Source organism: Nilaparvata lugens, chromosome 8, assembly GCF_014356525.2.
Source record: "Nilaparvata lugens isolate BPH chromosome 8, ASM1435652v1, whole genome shotgun sequence".
NCBI lineage: Eukaryota > Metazoa > Arthropoda > Insecta > Hemiptera > Delphacidae > Nilaparvata > Nilaparvata lugens.
In genome coordinates this window covers 52,568,997-52,593,005 of record NC_052511.1, presented here as the reverse complement: position 1 = coordinate 52,593,005, position 24,009 = coordinate 52,568,997, and the positions used below count along the sequence as shown (strand labels likewise).

At 33.9% G+C, this 24,009-nt stretch overlaps 1 protein-coding gene across 1 annotated transcript in view; it reads left to right on the top strand.

Moving 5' to 3' along the window:
* The first annotated feature begins 11,252 nt into the window (after positions 1–11,252).
* LOC111044991 (glycine receptor subunit alpha-2-like) overlaps positions 11,253–24,009 on the top strand; it is a 169,710-nt gene continuing 156,953 nt past the window's right edge. The window contains exon 1 of the mRNA XM_039435185.1: positions 11,253–11,354. Coding sequence (XP_039291119.1) covers positions 11,253–11,354 — 102 coding nt within the window. The remainder of the gene's footprint in view (positions 11,355–24,009) is intronic.

The window sequence follows — 24,009 nt, the reverse complement described above, 5'->3', positions numbered from 1 at the left end:
CCTCACAATAAACTTCAAAAGCTGATACTGAAGTATGTTTTGCCTCGCACACTACTAACACGTATGCCAAAATTTATCACAGATTCCACTAAAAACCCACGAAAACTGACTTGTAACGGGGAGCTCGACTGTCGAACGTTAGCCTGAAAGCATCCTTATCTTATCACTGAATAAATAACGAGAAAGCTCGAAATAGCTATAAAGTATTCAAGCCAAGCCTAATTATTATGCTGATAAAAACAGTGATTGAAGAGTATAGGTCTATATTATCACTCAAAGTATTACTAGGAGAAATAGGCTACATTCAGTGCCTTTTTTCAACTTTATAATTGTTGGGGTATTAAAACTTTGAATAGAAAACCTCCAGTAGAAAACCTTTGAAGCCATTCATCTTTTCAAATGTTGACAAATAAATCTATTCATTCATTCTACGAGTATCCCTTCTCGTAGTAACAAATGAGAGTTCTCTATTTCCAAACCGTATGCCCTTACATTATCGAGAATTCTGGAAGATCTAGGAGTTCAAAGGTGATGAATTTCTGAAAAAAATTGAAGATAAATATTGTATAAATCGTAGGAGATGTCGATGGGACTTGAAAGTATATACTTTTTAGAAAAAGACTTACAAAGCTGCTCAAGAAAAGATAATATTGTATGTGACCGTAACACACAACTATCACCTGGTTAAAGTATGTGTATATCATTTTTTCCTGAATTAAGAGTGCACTCCTAAAGGATTAAAGATGTTGAACCGGTAAGATGTTCTACTGATTCTATGTAATATACAGACAAGATATGAAGGATGTTGAGAGAAATAATATTATACTCTAATTAATGTTTCCACGTTTTTAATTCCTTATTCATGATCGCTTTATCAAATTGATCAGCATTGAGTAATTGAATTACAAAAGAGCCAGGAAAGCATGTTAATTTTCAATAAGAGAGCAACAGTTATTCGATGAGCAGGCTCTTACAAATCGATCATTCTGAAAGATCCAGCCGTCCAAAAGTATTGAATTTCTAAAAAAATTGAAGATAAATTCTTGTATTAATCGTAGGGGATGTCGATGGTACTGGAAAGTTATGTACTTTTTGAGAAAAAGACTTACAAAGTTGCTCAATTTAACATTGAAAAGATAGGAAGAATATACTTTTAGAGCACCAATGACGTCACACCGACCAGCTGGTTTGGATTTGTCAACGCGCATCTTTTCGTGGCCAGTACCTTGTATTCTGTATACCTTGTATTTTGTATACCAGTACATTGGATAACACCTACTTTTTTCCCAACTTTTCTTTTTCTTCTGCTTCTCCTTCTTTGTCATCTTGTTCTTCTTTTTCTCCAAATTAGAGAATTCTTAATATTTGTCCTTTCATATTGAGTGATAGCTCATTTTACTCAGCTCTTCAAGGCGGTTTCAATGCATATTTCGGTTGCCTGACAAAACCTCACTAGTACCTCTAACCTCACCAGATAGGCTATGTATATTTTAATGAATGCACTGTTGGCTTATTTATTACACTGTTGAAGTATTTTTGGAGCATCCCATTCCAAAAGTTGAGTTTATAATCATTTCATTAAAATACACATGTCTGGTGAGGTTGGTCGTGGCGAAGACATGCGTTAGGGTAGGTAAGGTTCAATCAGGTAACCGATATGCATTGAACCCACCTTGAAGAGCTGAGTAAAATGAACAAATAATTAAATGAATGTTTATTTCCCCAAAAAAACTACAAGATTAATTACGCAACATATTAGATAAATTACAATAATTACATACAAACCTAGTTAGTTACAAAAAAATTTTATAATGTGTCCTCTATTCTACTTGTTTAGTTTTTCTGTGTGAAATTGACCTACTCCACTATGGCATACCATGTTCTAGAGTAAAATGAGCTATCACTAGAATTGATAAGATAAATGATATTGAAATTATTCTCAAATTGGGGACCCCACATCTTTTTGGACAAAAAAAATTAATAAGCTCAATGGCCACCATACATAACTTGTAGTTCCGAATATAATAAAAGAGAAAATTCCGATCTACCTGTACAGACAATAGGGATGTCATAATTCCAAGTTCCAACACAAACGGCAAGTTGCACAAAAGAAAATGTAATTTAATTAACATAAGATGACGTCATCATACAGAGCTGAACAGGGAAGTGGCTGTAGTGGCTCCATTAAGACGTCATCTTATGGTTTGATTTTCTTTTATGCAACTGGCTGATAGAATTTCAATTTGGTTCTCCGTTCCTCGCGATGTCTGTAAGGATTCTTCCAATAGGCATGGTTACAGTATTTTCTTTCGATTGAATTTATGATAATACATAATTTCCAAGCTGATAGGCTGAGTGCAATTGATTTGTTGATGCACTTCATAGATTCAATTTATGATTTTTAAAGTGACATTGGAATTTTTTCATTGATTTTTATTGTTAGCTTCATTAGTAATTTTGGAAGCTATTCTTCCAATAAGCTAGATTTCTTGTTTCAGGATTTGTTTAATGTATAATTCATAGCTTTTCAAATTTGATTAATTGTTTCCATCTATTTCATTAAACTAATCTTTCTCGAAGAAGAGATCATCACACTAAGACACATTATTTTAATTTAGTCTTTGGAAAAAACAACAGCTGAAATACTTTTTTGATACGTATCATCGTTTTTATTACTTTCCTTGCCCTACTACCATAGGTAAGGAAAGTATTGCTTTCCAAAAAAAATTAAGGTACCCCAATTTCAAGTTTTCTATACGTTTCAAGGTCCCCTGAGTCCAAAAACATGATTTTTGGGTATTGGTCTGTGTGTGTGTGTATGTGTGTGTGTGTGTGTGTATGTGTGTGTGTGTGTGTATGTGTGTGTGTGTGTATGTGTGTGTGTGTGTATGTCTGTGAACACGATAACTCCATTCCTAATTAACCGATCGACTTGAAATTTTAAACTTAAGGTCCCTTTACCATGAGGACCCGACAATAAGAAATTCAATAAAATTCAATTCAAGATGGCGGAAAAAATGGCGGATAATTACTAAAAAACCATGTTTTTCACGTTTTTCTCGAAAATGGCTCTAACGTTTTTCTTCAAATTTATATCATGGATAGCTATTTATAAGCCCTATCAACTAGCATGAGTCTCATTTCTGGAAAATTTCAGGAGCTCCGTATATTCTTGAGAAAAATGGCGGAAAATGACTAAAAAACCATGTTTTTCACGGTTTTCTCGAAAACGGCTCCAACGATTTTCTTCAAATTTATACCATGGATAGCTATTTTTAAGCCCTATCAACTGGCATAAGCTTCATTTCTGGGAAAATTTCAGGAGCTCCGTAATATTCTTGAGAAAAATGGCGGATAATGACTAAAAATCCATGTTTTTCACCGTTTTCTCGAAAACTGCTCTAACGATTTACTTCAAATTCATACCATGGATAGATATTCATAAGCACTATCACTGGCATGAGTCTCATTCTGGGAAAATTCCATGAGCTCCGTAATATTCTTGAGAAAAATGGCGGATAATGACCAAAAACCAGGTTTTTCACGGTTTTCCCGAAAACGGCTCTAACGATTTTCTTCAAATTCAAGCCATGGGTAGCTATTCATAAGTCCTATCAAATGACATGAGTTTTCTCCTTGGAAAATTGCAGGAGCTCCGTAATATTCTTGAGAAAAATGGCGGATAATTACTAAAAAACCATGTTTTTCACGATTTTTTCAAAATAACTTGACCGATTATTTTCAAATTCATACCCTGTATAGTTATTTATCAGCTCTATTAACTGGCATGAGTCTTCTTCCTGGGAAACTAATGGGGGGTCCACCCCATCCTTGAGAAATGGACTTTGTAACCTCCTTCTCGTGCATGAGGTAGGTAGGTAGAGCAGTTCATAAAAAGAACACATGGTCGAGATATTTCATCTGTAGAACGCTGTTTTGACGACTTTAAAAAAATGACGACTAAAAAATCATTGAATTTCTCAATTTACACAAAGGAAAAAGTACTCTGAAAACAATTATATATATACACATATACAAAAGTCTGATCGTAGTTTCGAATATGAGCAAGGAAAGTTGTGTGAGTGTACCACAACAGATTTTTCAATAAAGCATTCAAAGCTGCAATTTTCAAAAAAAGTTGTTCACAATAAGAAGGTTAGAACCAAAGAAGAGGTAGAGTTTGTAATCTAATAATATTGTATGTGCTAGAACCCACTACAATGTGCATTTTCCACAATTGTTTCACATGTATTTTCATGTGATTTTCTAGAAAGTGAATATAAGATACTGTAGCTATTCTCTATCTATGAAAATTGTTTATATTGAATATAACAGGAATTATTAGAAAATAAATGAAATAATAAACAGGAATAAATTGTGGAAATAAAAAAAAACTGAAATTCAAAAACCATTTTCAATTTCAATTATTATGGGGGTTATTCATTCACTCATCCATGTGTTAAAGTTAATTTATTATAAGTGATAAATTTAATTAATGCAGAAAGTATTTGTTCAATTCTCTCATTACTCACAAAGATGTAGGAAACTAGAATACAAACAAAAAATAAATATGAAATCCACTTTCAAAAATGAGCAAGCCTTTTTTTGTTCACAATCTTGAAAGAATAAGAATAAGATCCTTATTATCATAGACATTGTTAACAATGCATTGATGAATGTCAAAAATAGGTACTAGATATTACATAATACAATAATTAATATATACAAATAATATTAGCCTACAATATTTGGTCCAGTCAATTACATGAAATTCTTGGATGTTATATAAACTTTCAGCTTTCAGTACAGTTTTCAATTTCCTTTTGAAGAATGTAAGAGGCAGTGCCTTAATTTCTAGTGGTAATGAATTGTACAGTTTAACAGATGTGTACAGAAGATTTTTTGTGAAGTTGTGAACCTGAACTGTTGAACTCTGATATTATTCCTATTTCTGGTTTCATTTCCATGAAAGTCACTATTAATTTAAAAAAAAAATCCAGATTACTATGTACTTAACTAACAATAAATAATACATACAAGAATAGACAGTTAATATTACCAAATTTGTGAAAAAAGTCTACAGTGGGTCCTCATATCAACATTACAAATCAATCTAATTGCTTTCTTTTGGAGTATAAATATTTTGAGACATGAGTACTAGAGCCCTATAATGGTATACCATAGGACAGTAAACTTTGTATTTGAGAAAAATACACATTTAATAATATATTAATATCTACAGTTGACTTTAACCTTCAGCAAGTAGAGTACCTACCTTTGCTATTTTTTTCACTAATTAACTCTGCATGCCAATTAAGTTGGGATCAAGAACAATACCTGGAAATTTTAAAAGTTCAGTTCCTACTTCATTTTTTGAATTTCTATTATAGGTGAACATAATTATTAGCACAACAATCATTAAGGAGTAGAGAGCTATCAACTAGACAATTTTGTACACCTGCTTCGGATTTACAACTAACTTGAGACCAAAATCATCAGCAAAGAGAAATCCTGCTTTATCAGTGCCTTCTATATTACAAATTATGTTGTTAATATATTCATATATTAGGGAGTATTGATCCAAGTATGGAGCCTTGAGGGACCCCATAATGACCTTTCTGCCCTTAGAGAATTGACCATCTTTGTAAACAAACTGGTTGCGGTCCTTTAAATATAGATTGATTTTGAATTGCAGCCATAATAAGAAAATTTTTCAAAAAGTATGTTATGCCTAACAGTATTGAAAGCTTTAGACATGTCATATGACCTAAAACTAACAGATAGACCCTTCTCCAAATAATCAACAACACTATTAATTCACTAAACTTGTTACTGCATTGCTAGTATTTCTACATGGCCTGAAGCCAAATTGTTTTTTAGTAAAAATACCAAAGTTTTCAAAATTATTTGAGATCTGTTCTTGCATTATGGCCTCAAATACTTTGGATATCACAGGTACAATTGTTATTGGCCTGAAATAAGGCCTGATTATATTGGCCTGAAGTTTTTCTTATCACCTTTTTATGTAGCCTACAGGTATTACCCTAACGTTTTTCAATACACTTGGAAAAATGCCCTTGTACACTAAACAATAATTAAAAGGTAACTCAAAACTTCACTTATTCATGGGGCAGATATTTTTAAGACCTTAGAATTAATACCATATATATCTAAAAAACTTGAATCAGGTACTAAGACTATACTTATTTTCTGGTACACATAATCTGCAGTAACAGGTTGGAAACAAAATGGTACATTAGGCCTATTGCACTTATTGATGTAGTGAGAGCTGAGATGTTCACTAACTGGCACATTTTCACTGATTTCCTCAACTTTTTCGATGAAAAAGTTGTTAAATGAATCAGCGTTGTTATCATAATGTGAATCAATAGCTTCATTGTTGACATTTGTAAGAATCTTAACTACCTTCCATGCAGCTTGAGTTTTATTTTTTGAGTGCTCTATTTTGTTGTTGAAATAATTTTTTTTTGCATTCTTAATAGCAATTCTATACTCTTTCTTACAGCTTTTATATTTATCTCTAAACTGATTAGTCTTAAAAAATTCAGTGAGCTATAATATTCATCACAACTATGTTTGAGTTTCATTAAATCAGCAGTATACCATCCATCATCCAGCTTAGGCTTACTAACTTTGAAACCTCTAAGAGGATAAGCAGCATTAACAGCTGACATATACAAATCAAAAAACTTCTTAAACTTATCATTAGCATCATTAAGCAAATACACCACACTCCAGTGTATGATACTAATATTAGCCTAACAAATAAATAAGTGTTCTGATCATTAACTAACCTACTAGCTTTTTGTTTACACTAGAAAAACTTTGAGAGTCATTTTTCACATTTATTATAGATTTAATAGTAGGGCATGATGATCTGACAGTAGATGTGTAGCCTATTGATAACTCGGTCACATGTCTGCTATCATGAATATCATTCACAACATTATCAATACAGTGGCCTTCATTCAGTGTGCCTGGTCTAGTGATTCATTTGTAGAAATATGGATACCAAAACATTCAAACAAATTGCAAAGATCTCTATTAAAATTATCATTCACATTAAAGTTGACATTGAAATCAGCACATAATATTAAATTATAGTTACATTTATAAATTGCACATAATATCATTAAGACAGGATAGAGAGTTGTTAAAAAAACTAACATCATTATTATAGGGTCTGTACAATGACAAAACAATTATTTTCTCATTTGGAAGTTCAATTTCAGCAGCTTCACAAACTATTTCTATAGAAAGTTCCTTTACTATGCTTAATTCTTTGAATTCCATTTATTAATTAGAAAAATTGCTGCTCCACCATGAATGGAATTTTTTCTTCCATAGAAGGACCCAAGTTCATAGCCAGGTATTGTAAGATAGCTACAGTCATCGTTTGTTAACCAGTGTTCACAAACAGTAATAATTATCTTAGCATTATAGTTATAACATAAGAGGAAATATATTTAATTTGTTTGATATACCCTGGACATTCAAAATGTAGTGTTTAGAAAAGCTTCATTAGCTGTTAATTTATCATTAGTCCCAGGCCCAGGATTGATATCGTTTGCATATCAATTCCTAACTTTCGACCTATTAACAGAGTTATTTATATTAAATCACATGGCTGAAGAGGAATGATTTTAGGACTAACTTGACTTTAATGATCTAAATATTTATTTACACAAACTTTTACTTTTAATTTCTACTTTTGATGTGTCTTATTCTTGATTTCGTTTCAAAATGTTGATAACCTTAAAGCATTACTAAATCTCATAAGGAAATAATTGAACAAGAAGCAAGCTAAATAGTACAAGTAATTATAATAATTCAAGTACAAGTTATAATTCTATAACTGACTTACCTTTCAAAGCTGGATTCGGAATTTGATCACTGCTTGAATAATCTTTTTGGACATTTTGACACAATCACATCACAAAACACAATATCACTTTCACTCTGCAGGTGCAGACAACAGACAGCTGACAGACGAGGCCTAGAGAATAATATTCCACTCACATTCACAACAGAAACGGCGCGAACTTCAATACATAACCTCAAATCAAGTTCAGTCTGAATAAATGGCGCGAAAACTCAGACCCACGAGAGTGAACTATTATACTCCATTACACAAACGCCATATCATGGTAGGTCTGTGGAGCAACTAAAGATGCTTGGACCAACTTACTCGAACAGACCAACACGAGTTGTACATATTTATACAAACGACCCACTTTGTGTTAAGGAATGAACCTATATATATATATATATATATATATATATATATATATATATATATATATATTTTTTTTTTTTTTAATGAATTACAAGAGTTATAGGGGAAGCTCATACCTGGGCCTATAAAGATTTTTATGAGACTATGTCCTATTAAATACCACGACCTAGTTTTTATAATTATATATCAAATATTTCATGCTCTACCAACTGATGCCAAGCAGGAGGCTAATCGTTATTTAAATATAAAGAATAACGTGACATAAAACATGCCGTACCAACGTGGGACTGATGATGAGAGCTGAGCTCATTAAATAATTATTTGAAATTAAGTCAAGACCCATATTGAAGATAATAATTAAAGACAAGTCTAGTCATATTAAAATTTGTCGTGGATGGATAATGAAACTATAGATATATGAGTATTGAGGAGAACAGGCAAAGTAAACTTTGTATTACTTTTTGGGGAATCAATAGCTTTAAATAAAGAGAAATTATATGTTTTAAAGAAAATTTTAAATTATTGTTATTGTAAAAAATATATTTTATAGAGAGAGATTATATTTTATAAGCCTAAACTGCTATTACTTTCTAGTCAAGAATATATATGTATTTAAGCCGGTTGGAAAATAAGTCACAGTCTGTAAACTAGTCAGGAATCAGTATTCAATATTGGGGGCGCTAGAGCATTATAAAAAACTTAAGTATAAATACCTTGTCTTTTGGATATCCAAACACTTTGCACATAACTGTTTCACTGTAAGTCCCGGTTTGTGTCAATTTTTTAAGCATTTTTGCATAGTATTCAGCACTTTTTTAATTAGCATTTATCATATTTGACACAATGAATCACACTCCCGCAAACTCTGAAGTTTCATATATGTACGGCGGTTGCACAGATCCCACTTTTTCGACTCCCAGTACATCAAACCCCACCATGGTAGATGCCAATACGCCACGAGAAAGGGAACCAGGAAGTGTCGGGTCGATAGTCTTCGATCCACAAGGTCTGCAACCTCTATCATCCACTCGAATCGACGCCGCTGACACACCATGGAATCAACGGATAGCAGAGATCAACTTTGAAGGGGGCGAGGAGCAGCCTGCAGAACCCGCATCTCCAGAGGCCGAGTCACATCTGAGCAAACAAAGTTTATTTTCAGTCACAGAGCTAGATCCATTTGAAAAGGTAATAATGGAACAAACTAGCAGTATGTTCAATATTATGTTACAAAACACAATGGATAACATGATGCAGGAGATTAAAAAAGAGAATGCGGCAATAAAAGAGGCAAATAAGCAAACAGTGGAACAGGGCATGAAAGAGACAGCAGGCGCTATAAAATCAGTAGAACAACGGTTGAATACTATTGAGACTAAAGTAGAGAATCATAGGGAAGAATTAAAAGCATGATAAATCTACAGAAAGAAAGTCAGGATAAAGTTACGGCAGGATTATCGGAAAGGTTGGATACGGTTACCTGTGGACTAAACGAAAGGATAGATAACCTAACCACACAAATCACTACACCCATTCAGGATTTAACAAATAACATTAAGGCTGATTGCCATCAAGAAATCAACAAACAATTACCATTGCCAATCAAAATTTAACAACTACAGTTGATAAAAATATAACAGTATTAAAGAATACAAAATAAACAGATTAATATGTCCACAAAAATGAACCAACTGCAAGGTAGCATCAATCAAAACACAGAAACCTGTAAAGCTTTAAACGGAACTCTACTAATTCAAAATCTACTCTGACTCAATTAGATCAAGAAATAAATGCTAATAAAATACACATAATAGTCAATGGCAGATGGCACAGGAAAAAATAACAGCATTAGAAAATTATATCCAACAACGACCTCAAGGAATTCAAGCAGATAATATCAACTCACATAGTGTATTGCAAGGACTAGGTAAATTTGATAATACTGATCGCCATTTGCAACCTCAACCATTCATTGATCAGATAAAATTAGTACAAACTCTTGCACCTACCTCTTGGAGCATGTGGCGTCTTCGTTTGACTAGTTTATTGATTGGCAAACCCCTGATGTTCTTTCGGAGCAGAGCCCATGAATTTACATCATTGGATGAGTTTGTAGCTGTCTTCCTGGAACAGTATTGGAGCAGAAGTAAACAGTTGGACGTGCTAGCGGACATCATATCATGCGATTTCAACCCTAACTTAGACGGTGCATGTACCACTTTCGTCACTGCCCTACAGTTCAAAAATTCTCAATTGAACGAGCCCATTAACGAATCGGCATTATCAAGTATTATTCTGAAGAAACTACCGTATCAAGTTAGAATGGCACTCGCCACACAACCCATTACTGATTGCAAACAGCTAATAAATCATTTATATGGCATACAGTCTGTGATGGCAATGTCAAACCACCGTTCAGACCAAAGATACACACGGAATCAACATAACTCAAAAAGTAATCAGTATAACAGCCAAAATTATGAACCGGTATCATATGATCGCTACCGATCTGCCCCTCAATTTGAACGCTGCTATGAGCACAAGCAAAATGGTAACTGGAATAATGAAAATTTTCAAAATCACACAACCAACCATTACGCCCAGCAGAGCAACCGCAGGAATCACTATGATGGCCGTGATCGATTAAACTCAAAATAACAGTCACACTCAGAATAGTTACAACAGAAATTACAAACTGCCACCTCAACAAGTAAGCACAAATTATACATTAGCGCATGCAACAGGATTAAATCAACAAAAAACACGGAACCCAGCACCCAACAACCTGCCACCAGATATACGGAAAACTACATCTAAACAATTATGTCTACATGATACCCCCAATATAACAATACAAGACAGCCTACCATCAAAAACCGCCGCCAACAATGCAATTAAAACAACCCGCAAACATCAACCCATATTAAGTATCCTGTTTCCCGACGAAATCCCATCACTGCCAAAAATAAACAATCGCCAGGAGGAGACCGCCACCATGTATCCGCACACCACACCCGCGCATCATTCGACCCCACAGCAGACCAAGGACCCGGATCGAGAGGACAGCATACAGGACCGTAAGAACCAACACCGCAAGGCCCGGAGACGGAAGCGCCCGAGGACACCAGACGGCCGACATCAGGACGGAGAGGACGGCATTCGGGAGAAGAAGAAGATGCATCACAAGGCCTGGAGGCGGAAGAAGAGGTGAAAGAAACGGAGGAACCGCGCGCGCGCATACCGGCCGCATGCACGTTTCAAAACGCCCGAAGAAGACACCGGACCAGCACCAGGATGGAGGACAGGAGGGGACCGACGGCATGCATCCGCGGCACATACGCTTCAAGAGAGATATTCAGCGATGTGACCGAAAAAAGGAAGCAAATAATTGGAACAAAAATGGAACTGGCAACAAAGCAACTATTGATTCATGCCGGGAAAATAATGGAGTGGACTACTTATGGAGATATATGAAGGATAAACAGTGTATAAGAAGAGTGAAAGAAGTAAGAAATAATGTAAATAAAAAGGGAGTAAATAGTTATTATATGATGAGAGATAATACTATTAAAGAGATGATAAATGTTTTGATAGGGTGTGTAATGTTTGTTATAATGGCTGTGATATTAATAAAAGACTGTGTTGTAGATATGATGGAAAATATTATATTGTTATTATTAAAAGAATCTATTATTGATAATTGGGAAGCTAATATTATAAAAATGTTTATTGTCTTGAGCATAATGAGTTATAATGAACCGAGATCAAGAATATTAAATGAAAATAAGAGGAAAGATGAATTAAAATTACAGGATGATTGGAAAAAGAATGGATTGAAAAGAACTACCATTAATGAATCAAGGAATTGTTTAAAAAAGTATACAAGATACCGGGGTTTTATATTCATGAAGATAAATTAATAATAGGACAGCCTCAACAATCAACAATCAACAGCAGATAACCTAACCGAACGGCCTACAACAACATCTACAAACAGAATGCAAGTAAATCACAACAATTTTACATGCAACATCACAGAATTTGAAATAAATACGATAAGTAATCAAGGAAAACACCACTATCAAAGAATTACTGACCTATCATGATAAATTTAATATTGAGTTGGACCGCATGGCAATAATCCAATGTTCTTATTTCTCCCAACTGTCCAAAGCCTGCAACAAGCAGAAGAATAATCTTTAATTATGTAATTAAATTAGTTACATCAAATAAGAAAGGACACAAGCGGGGATAGAATATTTAAAATTTGTAAATTACCTTTAAAGAGAAAAAAATGTAGCAGTTAGGTTAGTTGCGAGTTTCGACAACCAGTTCTGACGTAAGCAGTATGAAATGTAGAACAAGCAGTCAGCTGGCCAAAGCCACCCAAATCAAATAAATGTAACGTCTGTTAAACACATGATTATGAAAGAAGTATTGTAACCCAAAAATGTTATTTATTACTGTTATTTATTATATTTATCAATGTTAGTATATTTAATTATATGTTTTATATTTATTACCGTTAGTTATGCCATGTTTGTTACCGAAAAAACCTAAAGTGAATGCTAGTTACCCAAAACCAAAGAGCCATTAGCAAAAGAAAAAGAAAAGTATTGTACCTGATGTATAGAAAAATTATTTATATTAAGACCTAGGAATTACTATAAAATATAAGCCCAGAAGTTTTGTACATCGAAATTATTGTCTGAAAAGAATCAATTATGAGAATCAAGAAATGTGTGTAGTTAGGTTGGCAGCCCTGCGAGCGGCGAATTTAAAAATACTATGTTCTAAGCGTTGTAAGGAGGAATGTGTCTAGGGGATTATATTTATGATATTTTTTGTGTGTTGATGAGGAGAATTTATTATTGTATGTGATAGAGGTCTAAAGGAGGTGCAGCAGATAGATCTGCGAACTATGATAAAGGTTTGAGAGTATAATTTATAAATAAAGTATGGAATATATCGATGTATTGAAGGGTGGATTTTCATTAAAAACATTGTGATTCTCAAATATTTTGAATTCAAATCCAGGGGCGCGTGTAAAGTATTTGAAATTTGGGTAGATGTAAAAATCCCTAGCTGAAGTACTAATAGGTCTGAATAAAATAACTGGCTAATATCGCCAATGAGATAACAATAAAGATTAGATAGCATCAGCTTGTTCTGGCTAAATGGTACAAAAACCTAAAAAGGAATTGAAATAATTTTTGCCAATATATAATATATTATATAAAATTTTTGAAGATTGAGGTTAGGTATAAACATTCAGTGATCGGCGACCTAACGATCGACCGAGTCAAGCAACGTAGAATCTGACCAAACCCCTTGGCAGAGATCTATTGCAGCAAAACGTTATGCAATTTGAAAGAACAAATGGTCACGTGGCTAACTATTAGGAAGCATGAAATAAATATTAGTATATAGAATATTAACTAGCATGTATAGAGCATACTTAAAAAACCTAATAAAAATAATTAAATGTATTCAGGAAATAGGAGGTTACCAAGCGCATGAATACTGGAACAATTTGCATGCACCAATCGCATAATGGCAGTTAATAGGCGGCAATAGTATGCCAATTCAAAAAATATTTATATATATTTCTATAAACGATTGGGATTTATGTAAAATTATTGTATAGTCTATGTTATAGATATGGCCCGAAGGCAAAGAAATTATTAAACATACAACATAAGTAATAATTTGGTATTTTAGTACGGTCTATTTGAACCTCAAATGGTGGAGGACTAGGATATTCATATTTTATGTAAATTTGAAAGTCGGAAATGAGAATTGTAAAATTGAGGAAGGAGAATCATCACTCGCCTGCCAAATGCCATCATGAGAGGACCCTAAATATTTTAGAGCGTAATACCTTGCTATAACTTGTAAAAGCTAAAGTTAGACTGAATTATTAAATTTCTTAAAAGACTTTGTGATGCTCTTATAAAGCCGAAGTCATTTTCAATTTCAAATAATTTTTGTAACCCCTTGGAAGAGACGATTCCGGCTACCATATTCCAGGACCACCAGGAGTTGGATCGACATCGGCGGCTTATAAGAAGATTTCGACACGTGAGTGAGAAATATTGAATTAGTGATGGGCGCCCTTAGTGCTTCGAATTACCTAATAATCAAAGCTAGCTCGTCGAAAGGGTTTTCTTATAAATTAAGAATTTAATAAAAAAATACTTGCGCAAGTAAATATAGTATTAAAGGTATTTTATTAAAGGAATAAATGAATCAGTACATTTCAGAAAATTCTAATAAACCAAAGAAGTATAAAATCTAGGCTATTAAAACATATGTGTATGATCTTTAATTTTTGCAATAATTTGCGATAATTTGTTGTAGCTCTAATTCACTAGATGAATTGCTCTACTTATTCCATCAGGTGCCGAATCTTGCACCCTGAGATAAAATATATATTCAATACGAAGAAATCTATTAGATATTAGAGAATTTAAAATATATATTTGGATTATTGGTTGCCAATTTATCAAGTCGATTTTAAGGAACCTATTTTTAATTGAATTGTCCAAGTCGACAAGTATTAGCAAGCTCATGTCGCAGCTACATGCAAAAGGATGCATATGATTTAAAATAAAGGCACATGGCAATGTTTCGTGCTATAAATCTAGAGTATAATGTTTAGCCTGTGATATTTTACTGATTTCAATTATTGTTCTATTTTTATATTATATATTTTTATCGCTCTTTATATTTTTTGCCTTGATCTATTTTTTGCATTATTTGTTAATATATGTATCAAATTGTTTATGGTGTGCAATTTATTTTAATTCCTCAACACTATAGGATAAGTATCATATATATATATATTATATATATATATATATATATATATATTAATTTTTAATGAATTACAAGAGTTATAGGGGAAGCTCATACCTGGGCCTATAAAGATTTTTATGAGACTATGTCCTATTAAATAACCATGACCTAATTTTTATAATTATATATCAAATATTTCATGCTCTACCGACTGATGCCAAGCAGGAGGCTAATCGTTATTTAAATATAAAGAATAGCGTGACAAGTAATTATCCACTATTCATTATAATATTTGCAGTTTTTATAAAAAAACTGGAGGAAAAATTTTGTGAATATCACGAGTGAAAATGCTTTACCTCCCTGAGGGAAATTGTTGCCCTCGGCTTCGCCTCGGGCTTCAAACTTTTCCCTTAGGGAGAAAAAGTGGCATTTTTCACTCTAGATATACAAATAACTATTATCTATCTATACCTTGACATATACCTCACTATAAAATATCATATCAGTGTTTGCAGGAATCATTTATGAATGTGGCTTTTATCTTTCACAAGATGAGCACTGCAAAGTAGCCTGGTGAACATGACTTAAGTAGGTCCTGAGTCCAGTGCATATGTCTAGGGATGTATGGAGATAGCATCCCCAAAGCCCGACTTTAAAAACTTTCCTGTATATCCGATGAGATCTCTACTAAATAAGCTCTGATAGATTCTTGGAACTCTAGTCCTATGCTCAATGTGCGTTTTCCTACACTAAGGTCTCTCTTATCTCTCGTTTTCTTTTGCTTTCTAAGACTCTCATCCCTCTTCTTGTTCTTCTTGTTCTTCTTCTTCTTCTTCTTCTTCTTCTTCTTCTTCTCTTCTTCTTCTTCTTCTTCTTCTTCTTCTCTTCTTCTTCTTCTTCTTCTTCTTCTTCTTCTTCTTCTTCTTCTTCTTCTCCTTCTTCTTATTCCTCTTCTTCTTCTCCTCCTCCCTACCTCTCACTTCCCATCTATTAGTTTAGCTTCATTACTCTTCTTCTCTTCCTTTTGTCTACTTTTTCGTTGCTCCTAATCAGCTGTCAATATTGCATCATAATATTTTTCTTCTTTTCTCACTTTTTCTCCATCTCTCTTCTTCTTCTTCTTCTTATTCTTCTTCTTCTTCTTCTTCTTCTTCTGTCTTCTTCTTCTTCTTCTTCTTCTTCTCTTCTTCTTCTTCCTCTTCTTCTTCTCCTCCTTCCTCCCTCTCACTTCCCATCTATTAGTTTAGCTTCATTACTCTTCTTCTCTTCCTTTTGTCTACTTTTTCGTCTAATCAGCTGTCAATATTGCATCATAATATTTTTCTTCTTTTCTCACTTTTTCTCCATCTCTCTTCTTTCTTCTCCTCTATTTTTCACCAGACCCTCTCATTCCTTCTGCTTTCCTCCGATTTGCGTCTCTTCATTGCTCTTTCTCTTTCACTCCTGTGATCTTCTTCTTCGTTGTTCCTCTTTCTCAGCGGTCACCATTGCTTTGCAAGGTATGCCTTCTTCTCCTTCAACTCCTTCTCCTTCTTATTCCCCTTCTCCTTCTTCTTCTCCTTCTATTTTTCCTTCTCCTCCTTGTTCTTCTTCCTTCTTCTTCTCTTCTTCTTCTTCTTCTTCTTCTTCTTCTTCTTATTCCTCTTCTTCTTCTCCTCCTCCCTACCTCTCACTTCCCATCTATTAGTTTAGCTTCATTACTCTTCTTCTCTTCCTTTTGTCTACTTTTTCGTCTAATCAGCTGTCAATATTGCATCATAATATTTTTCTTCTTTTCTCACTTTTTCTCCATCTCTCTTCTTTCTTCTCCTCTATTTTTCACCAGACCCTCTCATTCCTTCTGCTTTCCTCCGATTTGCGTCTCTTCATTGCTCTTTCTCTTTCACTCCTGTGATCTTCTTCTTCGTTGTTCCTCTTTCTCAGCGGTCACCATTGCTTTGCAAGGTATGCCTTCTTCTCCTTCAACTCCTTCTCCTTCTTATTCCCCTTCTCCTTCTTCTTCTCCTTCTATTTTTCCTTCTCCTCCTTGTTCTTCTTCCTCTTCTTCTTCTTCTCCTTCCCCTTCTTCTTCTTCTTCTACATCATTCTACTCTGCAACTTTCTCTTCTTATTGTCATCTCGTGTGTCCTTTTTCTCTAATCCGTTTCAAGGTCTGTCTCACTTGATCGGCTTACTACTCCCCCTCTTCACTCTTTCTATCCCATTCTCCATCTCCTTCTTTTTTCTCCGTCTTCTTCCTCTTCTTCTTTTTCTTATTCTTTTTCACTTTCCCTTTCACTTTCATCCTCAATGCTTCTCTCTCCATCACCTCTCCACAGCTCAGACAGCTGTAGACCCTTAAATTGATTTTCCGTCTGATGTAGAGTTAAAACCATTCAGGGTCAACCATTCTTGGTCCATAAAATTTGAGGTGGAAAGTCGAGAAAAATGAAGTGAGAGAGAGAGGGGAGGTGGACGAAATGTAGCATTGAAATATGAGGTAAAAAGAATAGGAGAAACTGAAGAACACGGAAATTTGATGTTCAAGGAATTAGTACATTCCTTCACACAGAGTTACACTTTTTTGCCTTTTGCGTCCAATCTACAAATCTGTTATCTATTAGTTTACTTTAGTGTTTACGAGTTTGTGTTGCTTGAATGGTTCCAAATTTTCTTAAATAACTCAATATTATTCGTTACAAGTGGTAATTGAGTATAATATTTATAAATTAATTTATTAATCCAAGCCATCTGAATTCAAAATTTATAGTTTTCTTGCTTATTTTGAACTGAAATTTTATCAAAATTGTACACGTGAAATTCTAACCTTATTTTGGACTTTTTCACCAATAAATTTGGGAGAAAAATAGCACAAGGACTATCTTATTATTTTATCTTTTAATGTTATTACATCAGTGTCATTTGCATTGTAAATAAATGAATTAAGTTATCATATTAAGGTTCACGTTATTGACCGAACGTAGTGAGGTCTATGTCTTATCTCGGATTTTTTTCTGTCTGTATGAATGTAACGCGATTACGGCCAAACACGTTGTTAGAAATCGATGAGATTTGGCAGGAATATTCCTTTTTCAACTGCGCGTCGATGTATACACAATGGTTTTTTTGAAAATTTGCGTTTCAAGGATAGTATGAAAAGAAAAGGAATTCCTCCATACTCTGATATCATTATATATATCATCTACTTTGAAGATAGGATTAATCAGACTATAGAATTATTCATAATAAATCAGCTGACAAGTGGATTATTTATTGCATGCATTACACAGAAGCTGGTCGTGTCTATTCCTATAAGGTAGAGTTTCAATATTTTTTGAGATGCGTGCCCATCAGTATCAATATTCTCACATTTGAAAAACAAATTTAATAGGTGATTGAAAAGTGAATAAAAATTGATTGAATGAACTAACTAATGCAAAGAAATAATAATATTCTTGATTGAAAAAATCTGGTGTGGCGCACTCACATAACTTTCCTTGCCGTTATGAAAATTCATCACCTGACGCTAGTGTTCCCGCGCATCTCAAGTCTACTATTCAAAGATTTGAGCCAGCTGGTGACAGGGCAATAACGCTGGAGACACACATGAAGGTCTGCTATCTCTTCATATTGAATGATTTAATAGAATCAACAATAATTTGCAATTGAATAATCACATTTTCTCGAATTTAAGGCTTATTTTCAATTTTAAGTGAAAATGTTACTGTACATTAATAGTAGAGATTTTCATGCTCAATCCACTCCACTTGATTTTTTTCGTTTCAATTGTATTTGAAGCCTAATAATTGGGAATTTATCCGCATTGATTAGGCGAAGCTCCTGAAATTTTTACAGATATGGGACTTATGGCAGTTGATAGAGCTTATTGATGACTATTTTAGGTATGAATTTGATCAAAATCGTTGGAGCCGTTTCCGAGAAAATCACGAAAAACCCTGTTTTTGACAACATTCTCGCCATCTTGAATTGCATTTGATCGAAATTGTTCGTGTCGGATCCTTATAGTGAAAGGACCTTAAGTTCCAAATTTCAAGTCATTCCGTTAATTGGGAGATGAGATATCGTGTACACAGACGCAAATACACTCATACACACCACACACACACACACACACACACACACACACACACACACACACACACACACACACACACACACACACACACCACACACACCACACCACACACACACACACACCACACACACACACACACACACACACACACACACACACACCACACACACACACACACACACACACACACCACACACACACACACACACACACACACAACACACACACACACACACACACACACACACACACACAAACACATACAGACCAATACCCAAAAACCAGTTTTTTTGGACTCAGGGGACCTTGAAACGTATTGAAATTTAGAAATTGGGGTACCTTAATTTTTTTCGGAAAGCAATACTTTCTTTACCTATGGTAATAGGGCAAGGAAAGTAAAAAAATAATTTTTAAAATAGTTGAGAAATATTTCTATCAAATAGAAAGATTATCACGGAACTGCAAAAATGATCATATGGAAAACAAATTCAAACGTGAACTGAGTTTATTAACATAAGTGAGTTTATGATCTTGGAGAAAACAAATAACAGTTTTTAAGAGTAAATTATGATTCAACTGTGAATTAATTAGAACAGGTGACATCAGATACTTGTGGATAAGAAAACTGCGTGAGGTCTACTGTTCACAGAACTACTAGTAATGACAGTATTTGATTAGTATTGAACTAACTGTTAATCGACAAGGCAGATAGCTAATAGTGAAGTGTTTTGTTTCTTTTCTGGCTCAAAATTTTGCAAAATTACTCAAAAATTTTCAATCTGTAGAGATTTGAGTGAAATATTTTTGTTTTTAATCTGTTTTTTAATATCAAAATTCAAAATTTTTAGTTTTGAAGTGGAAATTGGACTTTTTGAAGTGAAAGTGAAATCTCAACCTTATTCTTTTTTGAAACTTTTATTTGTAAAAATTTGGGAAAAGACAGTTTTTGGCTATGCCTGTTGTCTTCTCCCAATCATATTATATTTATTATAATTACTAGTCGTCAGGCTCGCTTCGCTCGCCATATCCGTCTAGCCAGGGGGCTCCGCCCCCTGGACCCCTGACTGGATTGTCCAAGAATGAGATTAGCAGGCGAGCGAAGCGAGCATTGTCATGTTAGGACAATCCAGTCGGGGGTCCAGACTAAACGTCTGGCTAAACGGATATGGCGAGCGAAGCGAGCCTGACGGCTAGTAATATAATATTCCCAGGATTGAAGTAGCAGTGCCCAATCAATTTTTCCTCGATAAATGCATTTAAATCTTCATCTTGGTGCCAACCTAACAAAGTCAACTCAACTTAATGCCAACCTGACAAAATTATTAATTTAGTTGCCAGTTAACAACTGTTTCGAAGAGGTACTCTATCTAGATTATAGTTCTATAGTAACATATGATATGGAAATTTCAATTATAATTAAGAGATTGGGAGAAGAAGAATATACATGCTAAAAGACGAACTTTAAACCCTTAAAAACAACCCTTAGAGTTAAAATATTGCCAAAAGATTTCTTAGTGCGCCTCTAAAGGGTCAACTGAACAAATGGTCCATTGAACATTTTGAACATTTTTGGTCCGGTAGATTTTTAGTTATGCGAGTGAGTGAGTGAGTGAGTGAGTGAGTGAGTGAGTGAGTGAGTGAGTGAGTGAGTCAGTCAGTCAGTCAGTCAGTCAGTCAGTGAGTGTCATTTCTCTTTTATATATATAGATGATGATATATATATATAGAATGAATAAATAAATGAATAGCGCTATCCTACTCTAGCTCTGCAACGTTGAATGATCGTTCTTTAACGATGTTGAAATGGATTTAATTGACAGAATATTGGTTTTAAAATTTATGGAAATATATATTTTAAAATATATATCAATAAAATATAATAGATTATCTCAAACACAAATAGACATGTAATAGATATACCGGTATCAGTCATCCTCTACAGAAAGCAGTGATTTCAAATTTTGCTTCAGTTGAAAATTTCAAACCTGGGACGCGAACACTAAGCTAGAATATTCATCAGAGTTTTCTCTCAAACGATAATAAACGCTGCTGTTTCCACACACCTTAGCATCAATTATTCAAAACTCGCTGGCACGTCATCTACTCTATTAAACCTGTTGAGCCCAATTGAAACACATGTTTATACGCTAAAAAGCATTTTAACGAAATTCGTCTGGACAGATTCAAAAAGCTCTTTCAACTGAGAGGCTTTTAGCTCAAACGTGATTTGTGTGTATGTACTAGTGCACGAGGTATTTAAAACAACATAACGTTACTGAAGGGCATATTCTTGTTTTTCTTCTTCTTCTTCTTCTTCTTCTTCTTGTCATCCTCTTCTTCTTCCCAGTCGTATGTTAACGGGAATGATAATTAAAACTGCTCCGCAAAGGCCTAACTTGATAAACTGAAAACTTGACCTATTGAAATCTTGAAGAGTTAAAAATAGGCCTACAATAATCCTCGGTGAATGAAGAATCTAACTGCAAAATTTCAAGTTGATCAGTTCAGTAGTTGAAACTTGATAATGCGTCATTCGAGTACTTCCTATCCCGTACGTGTATAAGCCAATAATACTTCCCTTTTATTACTTTCCTTGCCCTACTACCATAGGTAAGGAAAGTATTGCTTTCCAAAAAAATTAAGGTACCCCAATTTCAAGTTTTCTATACGTTTCAAGGTCCTCTGAGTCCAAAAACATGATTTCTGGGTATTGGTCTGTGTGTGCGTATGTGTGTGTGTGTGTGTGTATGTGTGTGTGTGTATGTATGTATGTCTGTGAACACGATAACTCCATTCCTAATTAACCGATTGACTTGAAATTTTAAACTTAAGGTCCTTATACCCTGAGGACCCGACAATAAGAAATTCAATAAAATTCAATTCAAGATGGCGGAAAAAATGGCGGATAATTACTAAAAAACCATGTTTTTCACGTTTTTCTCGAAAATGGCTCTAACGATTTTCTTCAAATTCATACCATGGATAGCTACTTACAAGCCCTATCAACTGGCATAAGTCTCATTTCAGGGAAAATTTCAGGAGCTCCGTAATATTCTTGAGAAAAATGGCGGATAATGACTAAAAAGCCAAGTTTTTCACGTTTTTCTCGAAAACGGCTCCAATGATTTTCTTCAAATTTATACCATGGATAGCCCATGGATTCATAAGCCCTATCAACTGGCATAAGTCTTATTTATGAGAAAATTGCAGGAGCTCCGTAATATTCTTGAGAAAAATGGCGGATAATGACTAAAAAGCCATGTTTTTCACGGTTTTCTCGAAAACGGCTCCAACGATTTTCTTCAAATTTATAAGCCCTATCAACTGACATGAGTCTTATTTATGAGAAAATTGCAGGAGCTCCGTAATATTCTTGAGAAAAATAACAGTTACTAAAAAACCATTTTTTTCACGATTTTCTCAAAAACGGCTCTAACGAATTTTTTGAAATCCATACCCTTTATAGTTATTTATTAGCTCTATCAACTGACATGAGTCTTTTTCCTGGGGTACTAATAAGGGGTCCACCCAATCCTTGAGAAATGGACTTTGTAACCTCCTTCTCGTGCATGAGGTAGGTTGGTACACAGTTTTTACTTTTTCTTCTTCCATATACCGTGTCACGTTATTCTTTATATTTAAATAACGATTAGCCTCCTGCTTGGCATCAGTCGGTAAAGCATGAGATATTTGATATAATCATATAATTAGGTCGTGGTTTTTTAATAGGATTCAGTCTCATAAAAATCTTGATAGGCCTAGGTATGGGCTTCTCCTATAACTCTTGTAATTCAATAAAAATAAATATATATAAATATGATACTTATACTATAGTGTTGAGGAATAAAAATAAATTGCACACCATAAACATTTCATACATATATTAAACAAATAATGCAAAAAATAGATCGAGGCAAAAAATATATAAAGAGCGATAAAAAATATAATATAAAAAATAGAACAATAATTGAAATCAGTAAAATATCACAGGCTAACTTTATATTCTAGATTTATGGCACGAATCATTACCATGTGCCTTTATCTTAAAATTCATATGCATTCTTTTGCATGTAGCTGCGATATACGCTTGTTAATACTTGTCGACTTGGACAATTCAATTGAAAAATATGTGCTTTAAGATCAGCTTGATAAATTAGCCACTAATAATCCAAATATATATATATATATATATATATATATATTAAAATCTCTAGTACTTAGTAGATTTCTTTGTATCGAATATATATTTTATCTCAGGGTGCAAGATTCGGCACCTGACGGAATAGGTAGAGCCATTCATCTAGTGAATTAGAGCTATAACAAACTATCGCAAATTATATTGCAAAAATTAAATATCATATGCATATGTTTTAATAGCCTAGATTTTATACTTCTTTGATTCAATAGAATTTTCTGAAATGTATTGATCTATCTTTTTCTTTCAATAAAATACCTTTAATACTAATTTTACTTGCGCAAGTATTTCTCTTATTAATTTCTTAATTTAAAATAAAAACCCTTTCGACGAGCTAGCTTTGATTATTAGATTAATTCGAAGCACTAGGGCGCCCATCACTAATTCAATATTTATCACTCACGTGTCGAAAATCTTCTTGTAAGCCGCTGATGTCGATCCAACTCCATGTGGTCCTGGAATATGGTAGCCGGAATCGTCTCTTCCAGGGGTTATAAATTTATTTGAAATTGAAAATGACTTCTGCTTTACAATAGCATCACGAAGTCTTTTAAGAAATTTAATAATTTGATTCAACTTTAACTTTTACAAATTTATTAGCAAGGTACTACGCTCTAAAATATTTGAGGTCCTCTTATGGTGGCATTTGGCTGGCGAGTGCTGGTTCTCCTTTCTCAATTTTAC